General features: G+C 44.9%; 1 protein-coding gene across 1 annotated transcript in view; it reads left to right on the top strand.

Annotated features, from left to right (window-relative positions):
* The first annotated feature begins 345 nt into the window (after positions 1–345).
* Positions 346–26,967, top strand: part of LOC137866332 (inactive phospholipase C-like protein 2) — a 41,919-nt gene continuing 15,297 nt past the window's right edge. Inside the window, exons 1-5 of the mRNA XM_068702148.1 lie at positions 346–532; positions 816–1,347; positions 17,183–19,666; positions 20,856–21,059; positions 24,982–25,057. Of these exons, the coding sequence (XP_068558249.1) occupies positions 1,093–1,347; positions 17,183–19,666; positions 20,856–21,059; positions 24,982–25,057 (3,019 nt within the window). The 5' untranslated portion in view covers positions 346–532; positions 816–1,092. The remainder of the gene's footprint in view (positions 533–815; positions 1,348–17,182; positions 19,667–20,855; positions 21,060–24,981; positions 25,058–26,967) is intronic.

The raw sequence follows: 26,967 nt of genomic DNA, 5'->3' as shown, positions 1-26,967 counted from the left end.
TAACACAACAGTCATAGACGCAGCTCTTTGGCATAGTTTACCCTACATTTGACATAGACATGTATTGTGAGTACATTTACGACGTTTATTATACTTCAATTAAACGTGCCTTTACTACAGAAGAATACTTCACATGGATTGTACTCAGCAAACACACCCTGGAGGTGGCAACCTTCATTGAACAGCAACTGGAAACATCTGGTCAGTGTCATGGTTACAGATGGATGCACCAAAAGTGTTGGTGCATTTTTTTTTGGGGGGGTAATTTTTTATTTTGTTTTTAAAATTACAACAAAAAAGAAGAAAACTTTACTTTTTTTTTTTTTTTTTTTTGCTTGGCGGAAATGGGCTTCCATTAACAACCGGGGTTGTATTGACTGGACTTTGCGTTGTGCTAGTTAGCTCACTAGCTCGGCTCAGTGCACAGCGGCACGGACAGCAAACGGTCGTCTGCCTTTTTTCTCCGTTGCAGCAACAACTTCGGAAGGAAGCGACCGAGTCCTTTCCATGGAGACACAAGTCCACTCAAAAGGCAAGTACACACCGGGCTGCTGCACGCTATGCCGCGAGCTTACCGGGAGAGTTGAATGAGCCGATAACTAAACGTGCTTTTAATGTTATTCAACTTATAACGTCACCGACTACTGTCCAACAGAAGAGGGTGGGTTTACTACGGTTAACATCCGCTCTCAGCGCTCCTCCAGTGCGGCTCTAGCGCGTGAAGTAGCCGCTACTATTAACGTATTCAATGCTGTTATTAATGTCACATTATGCCCGGTTATGCTAATCGCCCCGTGGGGTTTTGTCTTTTGCAGAAGCAGCACGGTGCACGGAGCCCCTCTGACTGTGGGAAGCTGACCGATACGTGCACCGAGAGATGAGGTGATATGGCAGAATTGCGTGCAAATGTTACAACGAGGCAATAATAGGCCAAGGCAGGAAATTGGAGGAAAGCTGAAAACATAAGGCTTTGCTACACCAGCAGCTTGTGTGTGTGCGTGCGTGCGTGCGTGCACGCGTGTGTGTGTGTGTGTGTGTGTGTGTGTGTACGCGTGTCTGTGTGTGTGTGTGTGTGTGTGCTCGAAAGTGCCTATGGCGGAGTTTGAGGAGGACGGCAGCCGCCTGCCTCCATTGAATCTCGGGGATACGGCCGCGCACGGAGACGGAGACGCTGGCAAGACGCATTGCGAAGTGTCGGTCTCGAATGGAGACTGTGGGATATCGGACACTATGGTCGGTTCGGGATCCTTCGTCGCACCTGGCAGCCGAGCCGGGCCGGACACCGCCAACACCTCCGAGGGATCGGATGCCAAATGTGAAATACCGCGCAGGAGCAGCATCATCAAGGTAAACACTGGAAGTTAACAGGCTCGTTGTTGGTGCCATTCGTTCTGCTCCATCTAACCCTAGAACGCAGTGCTGTTGGAAGTTACAACGCACAACCCCTGCTTTCATTTAATTACTATCTTTTATACACATCCTTTTTTTTTTGTGCCATATTTCAGGGAAATATGTGTCCCCCCCCCCCCACAATACAGGCCGGTAATGGGCTCACCAGAAGCACATCCTGTACTTTTGTCTGAATATTTCGTATAGCAGTGCTTCTCCTTTTTTTTTTTTTTTCTTCCGTGATCTTGATTGTCAGCAATCTAGCTTGTACGTGTGCACGGCTGGTGGACACAGGGTGAGACAGGAGGATCTTTATTGCTCCCTAAAGGGGGAACATGCATTTGCAATAAGCAGGGAAGCACAGGCTCAAAGAGCTACGACAGGAAACACAAGTATATCTGCAAACTCTTGCATGTGGGTGAAAGCACTAAGTTCATTATACCAATAACACAGAGGCTAAAACAGATCTGTGCGATGCATATTTGAATGTTATAACAGTAAAGCTCGCACGCGGATGAAAAGTGGGCCGACGTCAATAAGATAAGGTTTTCGTATAGGGAGCAGCAAAGACCGCCAACTAACATGCAATTAAATATCTCACTTCAGAGAGAACGAGAGGGAGTGTCCATGAAGCGGATAGCAGCAGCAGCAGCAGCAGCAGCAGCTCAGGCTGATCACGTAGGGTGGTAGTAATAGTGATGCATAATATGAATATAGTAACACAATAAGATGTCTCACGCATCTGTAGAAGAAACACAGGTGATCAGAGAAAGTTCTTAACCCGCTGCAGGTGCAGGTGCTCTTATGACGCGTACGCGTATGCAAATATATGCAAATGAAGTGTTGTGATTCTGACTTTCAGTCTGAAGCGTTGCTCTTCCCTGTGCTTGTCTCCAGAGGTCTGGGCGTTGTGCGTGTTGCTCAAGGGTTAACACAGATGATGACACTTCCTCACATTGCAATAACCGACGCTGTGTTGAAAGTCTTTTTTTTTTTTTTAAAACGGTGACTACGTTAACCTGGGCACTGATATTCCACTGCTATTCCCAATATGACAATATTCTCAATTGTACACCGAATTCGGTGTTATTCTGAATGTAGCCTGTTCCGTCTCAGACGTGTGGAATATGCCGATCATATTTGGGTTTTGGGAGCATTCTGTGCAGAAGTTACACACACACACACACACCGACGACCAACACGTTTTGCAGAGACGCACGCCTCAAAGAACAGCCTCGCATTTCTGGTCGGACATAGAAACACGTCTACTTTTAAACGTTCTGAACGACTTTGATATTTGGATATTTTTGGATGTGTGCACTCATCGGTACTCCGGCCTTTTGAAGAAGGCGGTAGAAGGACTGAAAGAAGAAGGAGGCTTTGTTCAAACGGTCCAACGACGTTGCCGCTGGTCAATCGGAGTACACACACTGGCTGCGTGAATATTCATTTTCATTAGCCTTTTATAGGAATATTGTCTTTTTCGGAAAAATAAACGCAAAACCCGGAATATTTGCAGTTAACGTCTTTGTAGTCTTTGCCTCTGCTGCTGTCATAATGTCAGCCATGAAGCGGTGGAGGAGTGCGTTTGAACACGGTGACGGGTGGTGACTTGTTAAACTGAACAAAGGATTCATTACAACACTGTCCTTCACTCCAACCCTGCAGAATACTTCCTTAAATACATCGTGAGATGCTGTTTACATTTGGTTGTTGGAGGTCAATGAATTAGTAGTCAGACTCAGAGGTTTTCGTTCCCTCTAAGGGCCCCCGCCGGATTTAAAATGCATGACCTGTGTGAGGAATTTGTTTGAGGTGCACTTTTCAAACGTCGAGTGTCTGGTGTGTCCCGAGTGGATTTGGTGTGATCGTCCACTACCGCGTGCATAAATCAACACCGTCATCGGGTCTGTGAGTCGGTGCTTTGGGATCGTTCTCCTTCCGCCGCTCATCGTTTCTCAGGCGTTGAGCTCGGGACGTGTCGTCTGCCTGGAGATTGATGGGGGCGATATTGACGTTGGTGCTTTTTGTAAAGTCCCGAGTAATCTCTCGCCTCACCAGGACCTGTCTCCTGTGAGCTACAAGGTCTCCTGTCCGAACACGTGGACACCGTGTTTGAAATAAGAGAAATGTCAATAGATTATCGAAGACCTGTCCGATTCAACTCGTAACCTGTTTCTAAAAGAAGAGACGGAGAAAGTCTTCTTTACGTTAACATTTTTTTTGCTCTTGCAAACTAATTTTTTGTGGCCGAGTGCAGAGATTTCCAAAGTGTTTGAGTTTCGGGGGAGGCTCTGAGTGAATGTTATTGTAGTTATCAAAAGAAAATCACACAGAATAGCCGAAATATGTGCGATCTAGAAGAAGAGATCATTCAGAGATGCAGTAGTTTTGGGGCATTTGTGATGTTTTTCCCACTTTCCCTGAGTCAGAAACCAATAAATTCCTGACGGCAGTGTTGGGCAATATTGGGTGTCTATGGGATCAAATATCATAATCATGATCCAGGAATTGAGCAAAAAGTGAACTTGAGTCAGGCACCTTTTTCCAATCTTTGTCTTGGAAGGGAGGCTTTGTTCACTCTTCTAGTGAACGATTTAATCAAAGGCGCATTGTTCGTATAGATATAAATGGTGACGACGGGGGCAAAGAAAGTCACACCCTCAAAGCAGATGATAAGAGGTCCGTGTTTCAAGACCGGTCTGGTGGGTTGCTGAAAAGAGAGAGAGAGAGCGAGAGAGAGAGAGAGAGAGAGAGAGAGAGAGAGAGTCCGCGGCCCGGTGTCACAGCTCGGCTCTCAGACTCGAGGGACAGGAAAGCGGTGAGCTGAATTTATAACGCAAGACGAAACGAGAGCGTCACCGTGAAGCAGAATGCGGCACAGTAACGGTTTAATCTTAGCCATTTAAACAGCGCCTTTCTTGCCTCTAATCAAAATGCTTCATCCACCCACACACACACACCCACACACACACACACACACACACACACACACACACACACACACGTTGGTGAGCAATTCGGGGTTTGGTGTCTTGCACAAGGACACTTCAACAACTGCAGGAGCCAGGGATCGAACCTTTGACTAGTGGATGACCCGCTGCACCTCTTGAGCCACAACTGCCCCAATGGTGACGATGATGATGATGATGATGATGATGGTTGAAGCCAAAATGGACATCATGTTAAGTTAACTATTAAGAGACCATGGGCTGTTACCAAGGTTTGATGCAATCTTAATCAAGATAGAAACAATATGATCCATAATAAAGTTATGTAATAGACTGCCATGTTACGTAAACACTTTATTAATCCTGTGAGGCAGAGATCAGGCGTGTGAACCAAACGTAAGTAAAGTGTGTTTTTTTTTTATAGTACAAATATGTCATAAATCACATTTTATACTAAATCTTAGAATGTCCAATCAGGAAGGCAGTCCGCCGTGCCCTCCTCCTCCTCGTCGTCTGCATGCCAATATTCTCTCGAAGGCGGTTTGTTGTTGTGTTTTGACAGCTGGCGACCCGGTGGAGGCGGTTGTGAAGGCTTGGCCCGGTGTCGGGGCAGAGCCTTCGCTTCTCGTCGAGCTGCTTCTCCGAAAGAGACGGGAGGATGTGGTCGAGACGCCGACCGCCGACCGTGCTCTCGTAGTAGCGCCGATGACACCGAGTGCTCAAAACACGCTGACTTCTGTTCAGCGTGTGTGTGTGTGTGTGTGTGTGTGTGTGTGTGTGTGGCACATCTAAACTGCCATCTTTGGTTGACGAAATAGCACCTCTGCAGATCTTTTAATTGATGGTAGCTCAGTGCTGAACTCAAAGTGATGCTCCACCCAAAAAAAAAACAACCTACACTCACCCTCCCACTCATTCATCCACTGGTGGCAAGTGAGAAGTTTCTCTTTTTGAATGCTCAGTAGATTTCTTTTTTTTTTTTTTAAAAGATGAGGATTCTTCTCGCAGTATGAATTATACCATAGAAAAAGTGTCCTCTGTTGCAGGAGTGGTCAGATAATTATTCGCGGATGTTTGGATTCTTTGGAAACCATTTTTAACCCGACTCATGTTTTCAAGTTGACCACAATTTATGACCACATCCTCTATGAAACGTGAAGCCCCCCCCCCCCCCCCACCCCCACCCCCCCACCACCACCACCACCACCAACCGCCATCTTTTAATCCTCCACAGGGTTGCACGCTTGACAGGCAAAAGAGAGATTTAAGGCCAGATCAGACAGTTGTAGTAAAAACCTCCGTTAAGGAGTCTGCTTGTTTGTAAGTCAGCGGAATATTCTGAAAAGTTGAATGGAAAAAAAAGAATTTACTCCATAACTGTACGTCACTATTATCAGGGAATCTAGGGTTGGTCACAGTCTGCCCACAGGTATGCAGACTTTGAGGGCTTCTAACTTTTCATGAACTTGAAATATCGACGCGGTTTAACTGCTGCAGCGTGTGTTCAGGTTACATGGCGACTAGGTGATACTCAGGCTCCTATGTGTGTATTGTGACAGTGTCCCCGGCAAGAGGAATAACGGTCCTCGCAGCTCATCTCGGATCCTCTTTGCACAAAAAGACGATCTCGCCATCGCGTGGTGAATCACACTTATTTCACAGCTCCGATGGCCGAAGGAATACAAACGGCGATTGTGATATCACCCTGCGAAAAACACACACACACACACACACACACACACACACACACACAAAAAAAAAGAACAATATGGTATTAATTATGGCGGAGCAGCAGTGCTGCGGTGAATCATAATGAATCAATATGAATCATCATATTGTGTCGTTACCATTGGGTCGAAGCAATGCTGGGATGCTCAGACCGGTGCACCACAGCCGAGGTGAGACTCTCGATTCGTTATTTTGATGAGCTTGATTTTTTTTTTTTTTTTTAGCTCCTGTGAAAGGAGAACAGTGTGTACATTGTGTATTTGTGTTTAATATATATATATATATATATATATATATATATATATATATATATATATATAATGGGATCGCTATGTTGGTAACTTTGCGATGAAGGATTTGAAGACTTTCTCACTTGCCGATCCTTTTTCAACTTTTGCTTTTTGTGTATTTTCTATGTCAGATTCCATCATAGAAATAGAACAGGAGTAGAACGGACACTTAATGGGTTTTCTGTGATCATTCGACGTCTTTCCGCGGTACATCCTCGCACGCTACATCGTGCATTCCTGCATTCACATTTGACAGTAATGGTCGTTTCAGATCAGCTCTTTGTGACTTGTCAGTGTGAGGTGGTAGATTAACTTTGAATACTTATTATTATGTTATTATTATCATGAATGGGCTATATCTTGATATTTAGAGTGCTTTCCCCTGAAGTCTTGAAGTGATAAAATGTTAATTGTAACTCTCAGTAAAAGGATGATTTCACTCTGTCTCCTGTATGTCAAGTACCTCACTGTTGGTGCTGATGTAGTCATCAGTGTGTCTGAACAGGTTTCCATTCTGCACTCCCAATAATTGGTGGTAAATAAGTAATGGTGTGTATCAGAGGTCTTCAACAGGGGGTCCGTGACCCCTAGGAGGTACTGCAGGGGGTCCGTAAAATTTTTGGTTGATTAGCCAATTTTTTAAATCATAATGGACATGAATCTGTCCATTATTTTAATAATTCAGTATTGTATGGAAGATAACAGGTATGGTTATGCATGGCAGTGGCACTAATAATAGGCCATCACACATCACTAACTTTCATTTCCACATTTATGTTTAAAAAAAAAACGTAAATTTGAATATCTTGTATGCATGATTATCATACGAGGTGTGTTTATAAATGGCAGTGGCACGGCCACCCTACTCACTGTACCTTTAAAATAAAAACATGAATATATGAACCTGTGTATTATTTGAATAGCTTAGTATTGAATGCACAATAACAAGGTGTGTTTATACATGGCACTAGGCCCAGTTAAATATAAAACACAATTTTATACAATATACTGTGTATAGTCGGGGGTCCCTGCTCCATCTCTCTATCAGTTTGGGGGTCCTTGGCCTGAAAAACGTTGAAGACCCCCGGTGACTATGGTACAATACTCTTTAGTCCATAGAAGTACCTTCACTGGAATGTGTAGTCGTTGTCATTCCTATTTTTTTTTTACAATCAAATACACAATTGAATTGTGATAATGCAGCGTGAAACTGAATCTGCGGCCTTGAAGAAGAAACTTAACTTCATAGAACTCACACTGAGCCTCCATGTTCAGCCAAACGAAGCCTACCGTCACAATGTCTTTTGTAAAAGTTGGTAGAGTTCCCATTAAGAATGCGGTGATGGAAATGTTGCCGATATTGCCGAGCGCTGTCAATTAATAATTCAACAATGTCCCTCCAGAAGCCGTTATTACGGATTCCCCTGCCACCACTTAGCCTAAATCGTCCGACTGCCGATTGTTGTTTAACCCAAAACTGTCGTTGAGCGATGCAGCTTGCATGCTTGAGCGTAAACCCCAGTAATTTATGAAACGTCTTCTGACGGCCGTCCCTCGACGCAGAGTGTCCTGCCGCTTTGTGTCGCGTTCCCTCACTCACCTGAATCACTGCTTTATTCGTCCGTCGGGTGTGACTGATTCGCCCGGGTCTAGCTCAAGGGGAGCTCCAGTGACTTAGCGGCGATTACAGTTCTGCCCCATTAATAAGAGAGGTGGATCTATGCCGTTACGATTACGTTGTACTGCAATGCAAAGTGAAGCGCAGCAAGGACAATGCATAGTTATACGAGTAACGTGGGAGTTTGATTACCACACCGCTTATCGTAGTGTATCTGGATGTTGGTACGGTCTACTCTGATGGTGATGACTGAACACTAGAGCTCTACCGATCAGTTGTGTGGACAATGAACTGACATCTTGTTTTTACAAGTGTTTCCTGCGAAGTGTTAGCTCCTCGTCTTAATATTATAGCAGAATATATTCGGGGTTTTTGACTGCTTGGTTGAACAAAACAAGACGTGATGACAGTCTGGGGTTGTAGGAAAACTGAGAAGGTTCTTTTTCACTGCTCTCTCAGTAGCGCTTACATTTGGATATTTTCTTTGGGTAATCATTTCCTGCACAAACCAAATATTTTTGATATTTGATATGACTGTCTTGTGGTCCACCATCAGAAAAGGTTGATGTTTATATTAGCCCTGACACTGTTTACTTGAGTCTTCTCTCGTTCCTATTTGATCTAGAAAGATCATCTTGTTGACTTTACAGCTTCTTTTGTGTGTTAAACTCACAAACTGAGTGTAGTTCTGTTTACCAGTAAGACAACAATGTAACAGGTATTCTGTGGGAACTCTGTGCGAGTGTTATTAATGAAACGGTTGCTTCGTATTAACCATAATGCAGCTCTATATTAACATAGTTATTATAGCGTTTAGTTCCATTTATTTGACAGGAATGAAACGCAGCAGGTAGTCTTTATTCTCAGCCTCAGTGTTGGTTTAAGAGGCTCCTGGGATGAATCGGCTGTTTTGTAACGGTAACTATGACGGCCGTGAAAGTCTCGTGAAATTGCCAGCTGATATGGCGGACGGCGTTTTGAAGCCCGCCGGTGTTCTGAAGCCGCCTCATCGTGGATTGTCTTATCAGATGCCCGACGCCGTTCACTCTCTCTCTCTTTCCTCCGTGAGTCTGAACCGTGACGCGACCCCTTCTTCTTTTTTTTTTTTGCTCGATCATTTCTGAGGTCCGATCGGCTTGGCGGTTGTTGACCCGATTGAACGATGCAGTGTCGCTGTGCTTCGTCACTGTTACATTTGCAAAGTTCCTCGCAAAGTTCCTCGCAGAACTTACATTGCATTTTAGAGACTCTTGTTTGACTCTTGCCCAACAAGCAAGTCTGGAACCCAGCAGAACCTCTATCAACTCTTAGCACCATAGTCCCATTAGGAAACCTCTCATTTTAATGCAGCAGGGTCTGGTCGTCTTGCCGCCTTCGTCCTGGTTCTGGTTCTCCCGTGGCCCCCCTTCCCTTCCACAGGGCCCAGCAGTACGACCCGGGTCCTCCGAGTAGCTCGCCACCTATTCAAGTCGCTATAGCAGTGAGCCCAGTGTGATTAAGAGTCATAAGAGTGACTACTCTGATCAAAGGTTTCACTTCCTCCCCAGTGATCTCTCTTCAACTGTAGTTGACAACAATAGAAGTCTAATATGAATCATATCTAACAACCACAATATGTCTGATCAAATAGAGCTCTGTGATCTAAAGCGTTGCGACTTGGAGGTCCACTGCAGTCGACCCGGTAGTGTAGCCAATCCTCACAGTAGGTGAGGGTTCAAATGAGTTAAACAGCCATGCTGTAAGGTGGATTTTAGTTTTTTTTTGCATGTTTGCAGCATGTTTGCAGCATGTTTGCAGCGTAATATCAGACGAGACCAGCTGAGCGTTGTCCCTTTTTATCTCGTCTCGTTCCGTCCGAAGTAGGCCATCGCACTGATGCGCTCACCGTTATTATTCAGAACGTCCTTGTGCTTGCCGGTTGATACGTGTTTTTTTAATTCACACTAGCCATAACAACGTTGGGGAACCAGTAGACGGTCACGGTTAAGGTTAAAGCAGGCTCGCAGGACAAACGTGCAACAGGGAGTCCATGACTTTTCTCTCCGTTCAGCTGATACCTGCAGGCCAGAGGTCACTGGTGACGTTCACAGGCTTTAATGAATCAGCTGCTCGTTAGTAACAGTCAATCCTCCTTTTCGGCAGCTGGGACTAATTACTCTACGCTGTCTTTTGTCCTCTAACCCTATCCAGCATTTAAAGGACACGTGACTAATGTCGCGAGGATCGAGTAGAAGCGACCCGTTTGCGTGTCGTCACAATAACGTGAAACGTAAACTTTTTTTAGGCGTAGGGATGTTCTGCAACTTAACGAAGCACCGACACTTGTCCAACGGTTCCTATTAATATCGCCGAATGAACAAATGAACTTATTGTAACTGTGTTTAATGGCTCAATTAATATTTGAGAACATGAGAGCTTCTCTTCCCCAAAGGCCTGGAGCCGCAGAGCTAAAAACTGCTGATGTAAATCCTGGAACGGCTCCACGGATCACATCTCAGAGGGAAGACGGTGGCGAACGATGAACTCTGAACTTCATCGTCTTCTTTGCAGGTTAATGTTGGATGATGTTCGACGTGTGTTGGCGCTGTCAGTGAAGTCTTTGGTTAGCTTTGAGTTACCGCTGGGCAACACCTTTGCGTGACGTCGTTGTCTCTTTTAACTCTTTATGTACTTGTGTTGCGTGTTGTCGTCTCTTATCCAGTGTTATGCAACAGAACTAGGATGAACCACATGGATTTTTTTTTTTTGTTGCCGTTAATGGTGACTAATTACCTTCATAACCTGTATATTTTATTATGCACTGAAGGTATGGAAGGCTTAGATGTAGCGTGCAGATGGACGCTTTACTATCCATAGCTCTGACCAAACCATATCTAACGGATTGTTAACTCAACAAAAACAAACTCTTTTGACTCTTTAAGGTGAATGGAAACACGTCTAGTAGGGTTCAGACGGAAGAGAGGCTGAAGACGGGCCTGTCGCCTTTCTCCTTCAGTCTTTGCTTTGTCCGCTGAGCCACCAGCGCAAGTCAGTACAGGGAAGAAGGAACATATCATCAAACTTATTATTTCTCTTAAACGTCAATTTAATTTTTTTTGTAGCGAAGTACATAAAAAAACTAGAATTGCACCAATTTATCGGCTATAAAAATACATAATGATATAACAGCAGTACACGATAATATTGGTATTAAATAAAAGAATGAAAGAACGGTCGACAATCCAAAGTGATAGAAAGTCGAAAGCCGAGGTGATCCTAAATCCAGGTCCTTCTTCTGGTGTCCGCTTGCGTTCAACCGATGACATGATCGTCACAACCGCGACGATCCAAAGATAGACGTCTTACTTTCATTCATATTTGAGTCCCAGGGTGTTCAAATTCTTCACGGCCGAGTTGACCAACAGCCGACAGCATATGGTACAGAGCAGAAGCAGCTGGGCCTTCACCAGCTTCACGCTCCTGTGGGGTTTCAGCGAGAGGGCGAAAAGTCTCCGAACGCTAATTTAAACGAAACGACAAGCTCCTTACTGGAATAGATCGGGTTTTTTTTTTAATTGAATGTTGAATCCATGCCTCGCGTGTTATGCACAGGTCCTATTGTTCTTTGGTCTTGATTGGAAGTATTTTCACATTTACATATTAAACTTAAAAATCCTCTAGAGGTCTCAAGGCATCAAAACAAAGGGGGGTTTTTCGGTATTTGTTGTGGGGCAACCATGGTGACAGTGTGCACAAACTGACTGTCATCACCTTCTTCTTTTTTTTCTTTTTTTTTTTTTTTTTTTTTAAGTTTTCACAACTGAAGTTGACCCTTGTTTTCTAACCGCACATTTTCATCTGAGCCGGCTTTCAAAACATGTATTTCCTCCTCTTTACCGTCACCAGTTGGGTTTTCCGCGTGACTCATTTTGTTCTAGTTTTTTGTTGTTCCTCCAAAAGCTCTCTTCCTGTCACCGCATTACCCTCTCTGTCGCGCACACACACACACACACACACACGCACACACACACACACACACACACACATCTGTTTTCATCCAAAGCCTCCTCCGCCTGTTGAACACAGGTGGTGTCTTTGTTTATCTGATGATGCAACTTGAGAGAAATGAGTAGCGCTGCGACAGATCTCTAATATATACATATTAATATATCTGAACAAATCTTAACACACTACATGGCATAGAGCTATGACTCAACATTGTAATCCTTAGTCTAACCCGGAGAGGAACACATTTGATTTAAGCATGTCATGCTGTACAAAAAACAACAATACTGAATAATGCATTAGCCTCGTTTAGCATTAAAGAAGAATGTATTTCAGTTCATTTATCATGCTATACCAAAAAAACACCAACTCTGTTTTAAGATCACATGATTTGATATGTTTTGGACTTTATTTGCACACAAGTATATGCGGACTATGATATACTGAATGGAGAGAAAATAACTAGACCAGACTAGAAGTTAGTCCGGGGGTCTCGTTACAGATATGCATCCTACTTGCTGGCGCTGTCTTAACTTTAAAGTTTCAACGATAGGAAACATTCTAAACGTCGCCCTAACACTGAGATAAGACAGGATTCCAGACTTCGGAAGTTACTGTAAAGAGGCCCCGTCCTCACATGGTAGACAGCCAACACTCACGGAGTTAAGTGTCAGCACTTCTAATGCTACATGTGTCTGTGTGTATCGGGTTTTAATGCAAACTCCTCTTCTTGGATTGCCTATAACTTTGTAGGCGTCTGAGTCTTTGTCTCATTGCTAAATTAAAGCCACAGATGTACACGAAAATAAGAAACGTGAGATGTAGAAATTGAGAAATGACGGTATAATGGTGTTGAACTCACTCTGAAATACATTTTTAAAGGATTGCTGCTGCATAAGAACCCCCGACCGTCCTCGTAAGCCTTTTTTTTTTTTTTTTTTTCTACTCTTTAGTCCTAAAAAAAGCCCCACACCCCACTGCTGGCCGTGGGATACGCATGAGCTAGGTAACCGCGCTGTTGTTCGGTTCGGCAGAGGAGGAGACTTTAATGCAGTCTTGGGTCTAATCCAGAGTTCGAAAAAAAAAAAAAAAAAGATTCAGCATCTGACTCTCGATATCCGGACCGAGTGTTTATTTTGCGCCGCGGGACAGGATGAATCCCAAAGACTCTCACTCCTGCTCTGAGCAGGATGTAGCGGGTAGTTTTATTACATGGATGTTGCATGTAAGCATAAATATGACTAAATAATTCATGGTGTTCAACACTATTAGTGCCAGTAGGATTGAAAGAGATGGGTTTTTTTTTTTTAATGTTTAAAATAGGGCCACGTTTGTACCGGTCTGGTAAATTCTCCTCATTGAATAGATTTAGATGATTGCGAGCTGAAAGTTTATTCATGCCGCAATGTGATTCCCATTGCTTGTTGTCTACAGAGCGGAGAGTAGCGGTCCCCCCCCCCCCCGCCGTGTTCTCTGTCGTACAGACAGTTCATAAGCGCTCACTGAGCCAGAGAAAATGCTGGATTCAGTCCATGAGGGGATTCAGATTCCTACGGGATCAGTGAGCAGATAGACTCTGTCTTACTTGCTTGTTTCGTCGTCTCTACCTGGGTTTTCGCCTCTCTCTGACTCACCCTCTGTCTCCTTCGCTCTCTCAAACACCGAGCATATATACACGAACGGTACGTAAAGGCATGAATACAACATCCCCTCATGGGACGATTATCTCTTTGTTATGAAATACCTTTTGAAAACATCCAGTGTCCTTTTTCTCGTACCAGGGGTTCTCTGCACATACTGTAGCTAAAGTGAGAAAATACACTCTGTAATGGATAATGAGCACGGTGGTTGCGCCACAGTTGTGCAAGAAGAATTTCTCTCAAATGTGAGAGATGACTTTAACCTTGATTCCCCCGACAGCACATAACAAAAAAAAAAAAAAAAAAAAGCTAGAGTTTCAAAGAAGGAATGAGTAACAGCATCGCACGGCGGCGTGTGTTCGGGATGTTTACCACCGAAAACCGCTCCGGTGTCTCTTGAGTGACTTGTTAACACGAAATGATGGTGACACATCAAGTGGGTATTGACTCTGCTGGTGCTGTAGCTTCTGGCTTATGAAATGGACTTTTCACGCCACACTTTTTTATAACAAACACTGCTCTGTGAAATTGTATTAACTCGCAATTAGACTCGCAACGTTCCGTGAATATTTAAGGCGCTCGCATTCCTGGGGAATAAATGAAAATGTACGAGATTTTTGTGGGAAATAACAGGAATAAAATGAAAATATAAGGGTTATTTGCTCCTAGACTGTATTAACCTTGTCATATCTAGATAAAAACTATTTTTTTTTTACTATATCATAAGCACATATACATCATTAATTTGCCAATTAAATCTGTTAATCTGTCAAATACATACAATGGGAAATATGTCATGTGGTGAATTAGAAAGCTAGCAAGTAAAGAAAATGGGGAAAGGAGCTTTTAACATTTGAGCTGACAATATAGGCTCTGTGCACACTCAAAGTGAGCAATTCATTCATAAAAGAAACGTTTTACAGAGAAGAACGAATGGAAACAGATTCACTGAAACTGCAGTGAGCGTGCTCAATCGAGCCACATCCCACGTGATAGTGTTGAACAAGAAATAAACTGAGCACTGACCTGCAGTCCTCTGTAGTCCTTTGGCTCAGTGCGTTGTTGTGGGCTGCACATGCGACGAGACAATGCACTGTGCATGCTTGTCATTTTACCGAATTCCTCTTTAATGGGATGCTGGCGAAAGAGTGTGCTGCTGAAATGCTACCCAAGGTAACAATTCACCCTTGAATTGGGCGTATTTCTAACCCAAAACATGCCTAGAAGACCTAGCAATGCTTAACGTCCCCTTGTGACATGTCTGGAAATGTACTGACCCCGTTGCAGCCCGACTACCAATCAAACTGTACCGGCGACTCGATGATCGCCGGTACAGGTCCGTAAACCCTTCAAAGCCCGTCAGTCGTGTAAAAGCACAGTAACCGTGAAGGGAAGACAGCGGTCTCGTTGGAGGCGTCGCTGCCGACTATACTTGGTCTTTTCGGGTGTTGCTTCTTTTGAAGCTGGTGCTCAAACCATCTTGGCCGCAGCTCACTTTGTAGGTCGCGTAGTTAGACTCAGAGAAACGGAGATAAGCGATATTTATGTCTAGGACAATATGCACCGGATAAAGCTATATCTGTTCGAGCTATAAATAGGCAATCTGATGTTGCAGATCTCGACATTTGAAGAACCATTTAAGGACATAGAAAACTATATACTCAATTGCAAAAGAAAAACACTCCATCTGACTTCCACCAGAGACGGGGGGGGGGGGGAAGCCCCGGACTGTTGCATAAGAAACAAGTGTCCTCAGGGTATAATAACTCACGCTAAGACAGGGATGGGTGTGGGCAGTATTGTTTTCTAGTTTTAGGTAAAGGAAGCGGAGAGGAAATCCTGAGGAGAATGCTTTGCGTGGCGGACCCTGGCTGTACAGCAGGAAGCGGACGCAATCTGTCAGTAAGCTGTGGCTGTAAGTTCACATTCTTGACCCAGATCATAAGGATTATTTGCAGTCATGCATTTAGGTTCTAAGCTCCCATTTAGTATAATGAACTCCCTTTACGCAGCGGACTGTGTCAGAAGAATGTGAATATTATGTCTACATGAGGTGAAAGATTCAACCAATCAGAGTAAATGTGCCGGTCTGTCGCTTTTTTTTTTTTTGCAATACTCTCAACACACAGATGGGATTTATGATTAATTAATTTTGGAAAGTCATTACGTAATATTATGTTGCCTTCTGTAATTTCAGAATTGCCCACTGACCGTGTTTTTTGTTTGTTGTTTCACTTTGATTGTATTTGAGATGTTTTTCCATGTCGAGGAGGAACTTTGTTTAAGCCTCCGTCTAATTCGGTCCACTCAGTTTTATTATTCTATATCCGAACCCTGTGTGTCTAACGGCGACCGATGAGCCAGACGAGAGAGCCAAACAAAAGTGATTGTGATGAAGCCGCTTCAAAATTTACAAAACTAAAAAAAGCCGGTCCTGTGACAGACGACGGCTAAGTTGACACCTTTGTCTGAGTTCTCACACGTCTTGATATTAGTATTGTCAGCTGAACAGTTCGTGAACGGAGGACGACGTCACGTGGAGGATGTGTGAAAGCCGCTACATGCATTTATAGGCATGTAGATATAGACGCATCAGTCATTCCTGCTATCGGATATCACATGTTGGGACTTCGCCCATCGTTCCTTCGCACAGTGATGCTCATCAGCACTGGTTCTCTCAGTACTGTGAAGGTTTTGTGCATTTCATTAAACCCCAAAGCAAAAAAAAGATCAAGGTTTGTCCTAGAACAAAATCTTAACTTGGCAGCATCACATAGTTGACAGAATGATGCATTGCTTTTGTAGAAAGTGGTACCGTTAAGCTGCCACATAATGATTAACAGAGGTTAGAGGTTGATGCCAAATTTTGTGAAATGAGTTGGAAGAATCCAAAATATAAAACGATGTCCTTGTGCTGCTGCAGCAGCAGCAGCAGCAGCAGCAGCAGCGGAGGATTCTTTGAAAATGTCAGAAATGTGGCTGCTGTTGACGACTGGATTCGTGTGTGGGCGATACTCTCCTGAGGGAGACTTCCTGTTGTACCTCCATGATGGACAGTGACAGGTACCTTAAGTCACCCGGCGAAGTTGCTGCTGTGATTCACTTCAGCAAATGTTCAGACCAGGAAGGAAGAAACAATACATCCAAACAGTATATCAGAGCAGACAGCGTGTTGAGTTCTGTTGCTGTATTGTTATGCAAGCTCAAGATCTACTTTGTCTTTTAATGCTGAAAAGTGAAACCTGAATCCTACTATAAAGACATTTAAGATATTGGGGTGAAAAAGGTCTTTTTCGCCGGAGGCCAAAAGGGGAATGCCTGAATTCAGATTTTATTCCATGTGCACAAATTGGGTTAAAAAAAAAAAGGAACCGTTGTGGTATCCGGGCTAGAGGTTAGTTGAAGGAATGATGTGAACGATTGCAAATAACAACAATAAAAGCAACAATGAGAAAAAAAAGTCTTCAACCTCGCAAGAAAAGCATGCCTCTATACTTTTACGGTTATTTTCTCTTTTTACTTGATCGTTACGTATCTACGGAGCGGTTTTGAATTCATGCTCTCTGCTCTGTTTCTCTGCAGGATGCCTCAAGACAGCGTAAAGAGAGAAAGAAGACCGTGTCATTCAGCAGCATGCCCACAGAGAAGAAAATCAGCAGTGCGAGCGACTGCATCGGCGCAATGGTGGACGGCTCCGAGCTGAAGAAAGTGCGATCCAATTCCCGCATCTACCACCGCTACTTTCTCCTGGATGCCGACATGCAGTCTTTGAGATGGGAGCCCACGAAGAAGGAATCGGAAAAGGCCAAAATCGATGTGAAATCCATCAAGGAGGTGCGGACGGGCAAAAACACGGACACTTTTAGAACTAACGGGAGCTACGATCAGATATCGGAGGACTGTGCCTTCTCAGTCATCTTTGGGGAGAACTACGAGTCCCTGGACTTGGTGGCGAACACGGCAGACGTGGCCAACATTTGGGTGACGGGGCTGAGGTACCTGATCTCCTATGGGAAACACACCTTGAATATGATAGAAAGCAGTCAGAACAACATGCGCTCATCTTGGCTTGGCGAACTTTTCGACGAGGCCGACTGCAGCAACAGCAGAAGAATAACGATATGTGCTGCTGTGCAGCTAGTCAAGAAGTTGAACCCCGGACTTAAAAATGTGAAAATGGAACTGAAGTTCAAAGAGCTTCACAAAGCCAAGGACAAAGCAGGGTCCGATGTGGCGAAAGATGAGTTCATTGAGGTCTTTCATGATCTTTGCACCAGACCAGAAATTTATTTTCTCTTTGTTCAGTTCTCCAGCAACAAAGAATTTCTGAACACCAAGGACTTAATGATCTTTCTGGAGGCAGAGCAGGGTATGGCACAAGTCAGCGAAGACACCAGCTTAGAAGTCATTCAGAAATATGAACCGTCCAAAGAGGGCCAGCTTAAGGGTTGGCTTTCTCTAGATGGGTTCACCAACTATCTCATGTCTCCAGAGTGCCATATATTTGACCCTGAGCAGAAAACAGTTTGCCAAGACATGACCCAGCCCCTGTCCCACTATTACATCAACGCATCCCACAACACATATCTGATAGAGGATCAGTTCAGAGGTCCCTCCGATGTCACGGGGTATATCCGCGCCCTCAAGATGGGCTGCCGCAGCGTGGAGCTGGATGTTTGGGACGGGCCCGACAACGAACCTGTCATTTACACCGGTCACACGATGACGTCGCAGATAGTGTTTCGCAGCGTCATCGATGTCCTCAACAAGTATGCCTTCGTTGCGTCCGAGTTTCCGCTGCTGCTGTGTTTAGAAAACCATTGCTCCTTAAAGCAGCAGAGAGTCATGTTTCAGCACCTAAAGAAGATCCTCGGAGACAAGATCCACATGGATCCTCCAAAACCCGAGGACTGTTACCTGCCCTCTCCCTTAGAGCTGAAGGGAAAGATCCTGCTGAAGGGTAAGAAACTGAGCACGAACTGCACCGCTTCGGAGGGCGAGGTGACCGACGAGGACGAGGGGGCCGAAATGTCTCAGCGGATGAGCATCGAGTCTGCGGAGCAACAGACGGTGGCGCCCAAAAAATTCCAGCTGTCGAAGGACCTCTCCGATCTGGTGACCTTGTGCAAGTCTGTGGAGTTCAAAGATTTCCCAGCATCCTTCCAGAGCCAGAAGCAATGGGAGCTTTGCTCTTTCAACGAGGTCTTTGCCAGTCGCTGCGCCAGCGACTTCCCGGGAGACTTTGTCAACTACAACAAGAAGTACCTTGCGCGGGTTTACCCTAGCCCCATGCGGATCGACTCCAGCAACATGAATCCACAAGACTTCTGGAAGTGCGGTTGCCAGATCGTGGCGATGAACTACCAGACTCCCGGCCTGATGATGGATTTAAACATCGGCTGGTTCCGTCAGAACGGGAACTGCGGCTACGTGCTGCGTCCGGCCATCATGAGGGAGCACGTGTCATATTTCAGCGCCAACACTAAAGATTCGGTGCCTGGTGTTTCTCCACAGCTCTTGCACATCAAGATCATCAGTGGACAGAACTTCCCCAAACCCAAAGGCTCCGGTGCCAAAGGAGACGTGGTCGACCCCTACGTCTACGTGGAAATACACGGCATTCCTGCCGACTGCGCTGAACAAAGGACTAAAACGGTCAACCAGAATGGGGACAACCCTCTGTTTGACGAGAGCTTCGAGTTCCAGATAAACCTCCCCGAGCTCGCAGTGGTGCGCTTCGTGGTGCTAGACGATGACTACATTGGCGATGAATTCATCGGCCAGTATACGATCCCCTTCGAGTGTCTCCAGCCGGGTTTTCGACACGTACCGCTGCAATCGCTGACGGGGGAGGTTCTGCCGCACACCTTGCTGTTTGTTCACGTGGCCATAACCAATCGAAGAGGAGGCGGAAAACCACACAAAAGGGGACTGTCCGTACGAAAGGGCAAGAGGAGCCGAGAGTACGCCAGCATGAGAGTGCTGTTGATCAAGGCTGTGGATGACGTCTTCAAAACAGCCATGCTGCCACTGAGGGAGGCAACAGATCTCAGAGAAAACATGCAGGTAAGCAATTTCAATCAAACCCCAATAAATGCGTATTCTGTTCACCAGTGTCCTCTGATGTGCTGCAGCACTGAGCCAACAATATCATCATGGCTTTTTTCCTTCCATCTTCCAGCATGGGAATGTTTTTTCTGTGAAAGGGTAGACTGAGGAAGTTGTAACCCCCAAGTCAAGTATAGATTAAAACCAGATCTACTACAAAGGATGTTGAGCGTTTCTCTTTCCGCTCTGGAAAGAGAAACGCAAAACCACGAGGCGCGACTGAATCCGATTTGATTTGATGTGTTGTGCAACAGTCAAAGGATAATGCTGGGGGAAAAAGTTGGGAAACGTCGTCATGAGATCCCTGTTTTAATGGTTGATTTTTTTTTGTACGTTTGTATGATGAGCGTGGCCTTTAGCAGGCTGTTAACATATGGTAATCAAACCTCTTGCCATTTGAATGGCTCCCAATCAAGACTTATCCAGTGTCATCTCAAAGCTTCTTCTTTTTTTTTTTTCCCTCTCTGATATTGACCAGGCTTTGCCACCACAAGGATCACGAAAACTGTGTCATTTTCTCTTCTCGTGATCGCATTCATTTGCGGTCGATTGACTGAAGACATCTCATGAGAAACGCTGTACTGGAGCATAACAACCACTCACATGTTGTGTTTCTTCAGCCATTGTATTAGGATTTATTTTGGTAGGCCTGTTTGTATTGCAGTGCGATAATAAGCCAGTGGCCTTGAGACTGTGACACATCTTGGCCGTCCTGTCACGGCTTGTTCCTCCGGTTGTTTATGTAGGGGTTATATTTGGGCTTTCACAGGAAGGTTAGGATTTGTGTGTGTGTGTGTGTGTGTGTGTGTGTGTGTGTGTGTGTGTGTGTGTTTGTTCCATTTCCGTGTGATACTGATGTCAGTCCAACACGGATTGAGTGTTTGTGAGAAGCTAGCGAGTGACAAAATGAAAGTTCTCACAGGTAATGAGTGAGTTCTCAGCCACTTCCTCTGACTGCTCTGGGGGGGGGGGGTGGTTTTGTGGTTTTATGTTTAAAGCATAACAATGCCAGATTTTTAGCAACATGAAAAGACATTTTTCATACTTCTAAGTCTCTTACAAGTGAGTATTATGTGTTCTGCTTGGATTGCCGGTACAAACCAAGTAGCAAGCAAGCCCAGCTGTGATGTCTGTCTCCTCTCCGCAGAATGCCATCGTGTCCTTTAAAGAGCTGTGCGGCCTTTCAGCGGTGGCTAACCTGAAGCAGTGCATCTTGGCCCTTTCCCCTCGACTGACCGGACCCGAGAGCAGCCCCCTTTTGCTGTTCAACCTCGCGGACCAGTACCCCAACTTGGAGCCCCAGGGCCTGCTCCCGGAGGTCCTCAAGAAAGTCGTCACCACCTACGACACGGTGAGTCAGGAAGTCGCTTTATTAGCACGGTATGAACACCTGGAGGCACATGCGATGCAAACAGCTGGATCGAATACATGACCATGACTAAAAAAGAAGAGAGAGACACGTGCGTAACTTGTCAAAATCAGTTCCTGCTATATATGCATCCGTCCATTAATAAAAAATCAAAAAAAAATCTTGGCAGGCAAACAAGCTTTTGACTCCCATCAAATCAATGCATTGTCTTTACTGGACGTAATGGGGCCATGCAGAAGAGACGGTTAGGTAACGTGGCTGGAGCTCTGTTAGGTAATAAAATCAATGCTCACAAGTTATGCAACATGCCATTGAGGCTATTCCCAGACGACGCCATTACCCTGAACACATCCTGTTCTGTTCCATCGATTCTCAACGCACCGCGAGCGAGTCAACTTTCCATCATTGTTACAGGACCAAGGCAGAAACCCTCTGCAAAAAGCAGTCACATATAAAATAATAATATCACATCAGGCAGGATTGACGATCCACGATCTTAAAATGAATCTTTTTGCTTTTTGCCGGTTTTTGACACTAGTTACTGAACAGTACAACCGAACTAATTGACCTATTTAACAGGATACAGCCCCATCCAAGTAACAAATCACCACACCAACTTCCTGGCAAACATCCAATGCGGTTTGTGACCACAGAGCAGAGCCACGCTACTGCAACAGTCCCCGGGGGAATATCGCTGACGATCGTTCACGTTATATATATATATATATATATATATATATATATATATATATATATATATATATATATATATATATATATATATATATATATATATATATATATATATATATATCTCACAGCAGACGGACCTCCACTCACAAAAACACAGCCGAGCGCTCCAGAGCTAACGCTAACTGTGCAGCGACGTTAGCGACACTTAAAAGAGACTTAAAGTGTTCGCTGCATCCGACCGTGTTATTTTTTTTTTCTTTTATGGCGCGCTTCATCCCCTGGGACTCGGAGATGAACATCTGAAAAAAGGGGGGATGAAGCTGAAACGTCTCAGACAGATTAAGGTGACCCCCCCCCCCCCCCCCCTTCCCCCTCCCCCGCCCCCCTGCTGCTGGATTCAGACTCCGGAGTAGAGGGCTAGTTAATTGGGCCTGATGGAAAGATGGCCAGGGAAATTGAATTGGAGGGAAGAAAGGAGAAAATGACGGGTGTTTGGGGACCGAAATCGAATAAATTAAGAGCGAGGGCTTAAGTGGAGCGAAGCTGCCGGCTTTGGTCGTCAGCAGAGCGCCGGGGAGGAGACGGAGAGCAGTCAAGGTGCGCGGCTGAAGGGGAGCCGACGAACACAAAGGGCATACATGAAAAGAGGAGAGGCAAACTTAAAGAGATGTAAATAATGTACGGATCAGTCCAATTAGAAATACAGGCGCCGTGTCAAAATCCACCACCGGGAGTAACCAGGCGTTCGCTTTCCTTAATTGGCAAAAATAGAATCTGGGTCTCAGTCTTTGCCCATTTGTGCGCTGGGTAAAAAGCGAGCGGAGAGAGAGAGTCGGCGCGATACCAGCGTGTGGTCTTCCGTAATGTGCTCTGATTTCAGTTTCTGTTCACAACAAATGAACTTATAGGAAATGGAGATGAGTTGGGAATGCACACATCTCTGAAGCACTGAACCGAGGAGAACACAAAGCCCGTGTTTTAGTCATTGTTTCGTCTAACAGGAAGCCAATATCATTTTTTTTCTGTTGAACATATTAGAACTATGCATAAATATGAGCTATATGTTATCATTTGCGTGCATATCTTCGATAGCTTTTTTTATTTATAATTACTGTCCCCATTGCTAAGATAACATCCCCTTAAAAATAAACCAGCATTTGTGTCTTTGTTAAATACAGGTAATAATAATAATAATGATAGTAATCGAACTAAACAGAGCACTTACAAGAGGTGGCCTTTAGTGTGCAAATGGGACCCGAGTCCACCCACTCCCCTCGTAATGTGCCTTTAAATACATTCGAGACGGCGTCTCTGCCACCAAGACGGTAATTTCCCCTCCCATCAGGGAGCTAATCACAGCGTGTGCGACAGCGCCGAGAGCCGCGACCGCAGCTGCCGAGTGACACAAAGCAGCCACAATCACTTAGTCGTGACTGCGTTCAGTGAGACCCGGTGATTCACTTGAAACCGTATCTGTTCCCGGCGCAGTGCACGGTATCGGGGGGGGGGGCTCTTGTGTAATCACGCTGTATTGTTATGCTAGATGTTTCTTACTGTCAACTAATCCAACGAAAAAAGACCAAAACCAACCCCGACCCGGTCTGTAGCTCTCAGCCTCAAGCCTTTCGGTTCCCACTAATCTAACCCCTACATCAATCTTTAAATTTTTTTTTAAAAAATGGGTCACAAATATATAATATCCCTTTTCAAAATCGGCTCAGTAATTCCTTTTAACAGCCATGCACTGTACGCTTTCAAACAGGAGTAACTGGGGCATGTGTTTCCATGTGTGTGTGTGTGTGTGTGTGTGTGTGTGTGTGTGTGTGTGTGTGTGTGTGTGTGCGTGCGTGCGTGTGGCTTTGACTCAAAATAAACTACAGTGTCCATGTTCATAGTAATGAAGGAACATGTCACGCAGTGCAACAGCACGGCTCATTTATTGTTTTTAATAGTTTTTGCATAACAATGGAGGTTCATCAGGCTTTGAATGCACGGGCGGTACTCACGCTATTGTTGGGTTTTTTTTTGGTCTTTTTATGGGATTTGTCAATAAGAAAAATATAGAAAATCACCAAACTTCACCTTTTTAACAACCCCCTCTCCCACTCTCTCTCTCTCTCTCTCTCTCTCTCTCTCCTCTCGCTGGCCGGCCACAGAGCTGGCTTGCTCCAGAGATCGATCACAGGATATCGATCACAGAATTAAAAACAGTTTGTCCTTCCCTTTTCGGAGCGCCAGGCGGCCTTGGCTTTGTGACACGACGCCGCGGCGTTCGCTGAAGTCACTTAGGGGAGCGTACGAGTGAACGTACGAGTCAATTACAGCGATCCAGAGCAACGTTCTGGGGCACGTGCATCATCTATGTCAGACGAATCAATTAAGCTACTGCTAAGTTATATACGAAGGAGAAAGATCCAGATGTTTACGATAAGCGCCTAGTTCGCTCGGTGCTTCTTTACCTCTTATCTGTGACCGGCTACATGTGCGTCGTTAACCCCGCCGTCCTCGTGTAAGGAAGCAAACGTCCGCATCGCGCTGGTTTGTTGGCATTCAATATGCAAATGAAATCCCCAAAGCCTTTGAGTCTGGCCACGGTGAGACATTTAACAGTCGGCAGGTCACCGGAGTGTGTGTGTGTGTGTGTGTGTGTGTGTGTGTGTGTGTGTGTGTGTGTGTGTGTGTGTGTGTGTGTGTGTTGCGCTCGCTCAATTAAGGGCGAGCGCAACACACACACCTCCGGGAAGATAAACTTTGCTTCTTTCACAGCTGCAATTTCACAGATAACACGGCAGCGGTCCGCTCGCTTACAGTTTACTCTCGTCATAATTAGATTACCTTGATTCCTTGCCCTTTTTTTTTTTTTTTTTTAAAGAGATGTGTTTAAAACCGTGTACCAGGACTAAAATGTACATCTCCGGAGGACGAGACACTGTTCCCGTTTGAGGGAGAGGAAAACTTTTAATAAACGCCCCCTAATTGCTCGTGTCTCCTTCCCTCTATTTCTGGCGTTCAAGAATGCTATTCGGCGCCCACGCCCACCGACGGTGCCCGTAATAACAGCTTGTTTTTAGGAGCCCTCCCTAGATAGAAATACCCGGCCACCAGACGGAGGCCGCCTCCTGCTTTACTGTGGGACGCCAGCTTTTCTGATGTTGGAAAATAGAGCCAAATATAAACGGAAGATATTTTGTCTCCCTTTTTTTTTTTGCAGGTGATCCAAACCAGCAAGACTCTGCTGGAGAGCTACGACGGGGTGTATGAGAGAATTCTGCAAACCCAAAAAGCAGGTAAGGGACGGTCAGATGAAAGGTTTCCTGACACCGTTAAGAGTTCTGAACGCTGGCCCGACGGCCCGGCCGTCTCTCTGAAGCCACACAACGCGGATCACTCAATGGGAAATTTGATTGGCCTGATTATACGTCTCCTCGTTTGCATTATGCGGAATTACCATTTAAATCGGATTCAAGTGCGTGATCCAGTCACCGCTTCCCCCTGTTTTTTTTTTAAAAAAAGCTGTGGTTCAGACAGAGGCCGTTCAGCTCACACCAGTGTTCTGATTACAAGGTTTGGTCCGGGGGTTCAGAGAGATGAGTGAACTGGACGACATCAAAGCGAGCCAAGCTGGCAGTTCTTCTCCACCAGATGCTGAACACTAAGACTCTCTTATGTGTCTCTAATGTGTTCCTGCAGTCCTGGTTTTCTAGCCTGCTGTCACAGAATGACTTGATGCGGTCACAGCAACTCCGCTTTTTCCGGGAAGCACAGTTTGATCGGCGGCTCGGCAGCGAACCTCTGCCGGATTGCGAGAATATATATATATATATATATATATATATATATATATATATCTATATCTCAAGAGGGAAAATATTGTCATAATACGCTGAAAAAGATGAACAGCTGTGTTTTTTTTTTTAATCTGTAAGAGGTCCGTCTTTATTCCGTGACAATTCTCCTGTAATGTAACAAGCGTTGCAGACATATGGGTAAAAACCTTTTAATGAGAAAGAAATAAAAAATTGTTGACATTAATGTGCTGTGTATAAACGCAGCGCTGCCTGGCCATGAATTCCATCTAAGTAGCATTAAAGGCTAATTAATCACTGAGAAAGCCTGCTGGAGGAGCTGAGTGAGAGCGGACCGTCGTTACCGCGGCTCAGCTTTATTGCTTTCCAGATGGAAAGAGACTTATAAAATATTCAATTTCTATTGTCGTGGCACATCAGAGCGGAGGCGGGACTGTGTGTCTTCTAACCAATGGGGTGATCAAAGGCTTCGTGCTGGTTTTCAGTTTGACCACCTTCCAGCCCTTAACAATTACCAGCCAGTGGCTTTGGGGGGGGGGGGGGGGGGGGGGGGGAACATGCAGTGGTGCTGAGCATCACACAAAGATCTTTGTGTGATGCTCAGCACCACTGCATGTCTCCCCCCCCGAAGCCTCTGCTCACATCTGGGCTCAGCGATCACATTCGACTGTTGGCACTTTTCCTTTTTAATGTTGCTCATGTATGAAAAGAGTGAGCCGCGTCTTTAGTCCCGCCCTGTTCATCCGTACAGCCTTTGACAGCAATCGTCCTTCTTCTGCTTTTAAAGACCTCCAGCAGTTCACACATCTGCAGTATGAAATGTGTTGGCTCAGCGCTTTGTCAACTGTTGCGTTGCCCGCGTTGCTCATCTTCCATAAGGCTTATATAAGTCACTCTTTCAACCCGGAGGAGAGGTGCACCGGACGTCGTCGGGATCTTTTCCTACGCCATCACTCACTCGTTTCATTAGCCGTAAAGTTGCGTTTGAAGACCGACGGCGGTTTCGTTAAATGAGTTGTGCGTTTTTTGTTTTTTTTTGGCATGGCAGCAGGTTGTTGTGACGTACCTCTCCTGTTGTGCTGCGCAGCGAGTCCTCGTCCTGATTGATGCGTTCCTCGTCCGAGTGAATCATTCAGTCATCAAATGAAATGCTCAATTAGACCAAACCTCTTTCTTTATCTTGTCTTCCCCAAAAGCCTCCACAGAAGCTTTGTGGTCTCAAAGCTCCAGTATATATGATTCGTTCACGTTATATATATATATATATATATATATATATATATATATATATATATATATATATATATATATATATATATATATATATATATATATGATTATCAGCTGGAGACAATTCAACAGCCAGTAACTGCAAACTAGGACACAGCAGA

This window comes from Cebidichthys violaceus, unplaced genomic scaffold (genome assembly GCF_023349555.1).
Source record: "Cebidichthys violaceus isolate CVI_PGR_0920_01 unplaced genomic scaffold, fCebVio1.0.p SCAF_81, whole genome shotgun sequence".
Lineage (NCBI taxonomy): Eukaryota > Metazoa > Chordata > Actinopteri > Perciformes > Stichaeidae > Cebidichthys > Cebidichthys violaceus.
The sequence above is the reverse complement of the archived record's forward strand: the minus strand, read 5'-3'. Positions and strand labels throughout refer to the sequence as shown.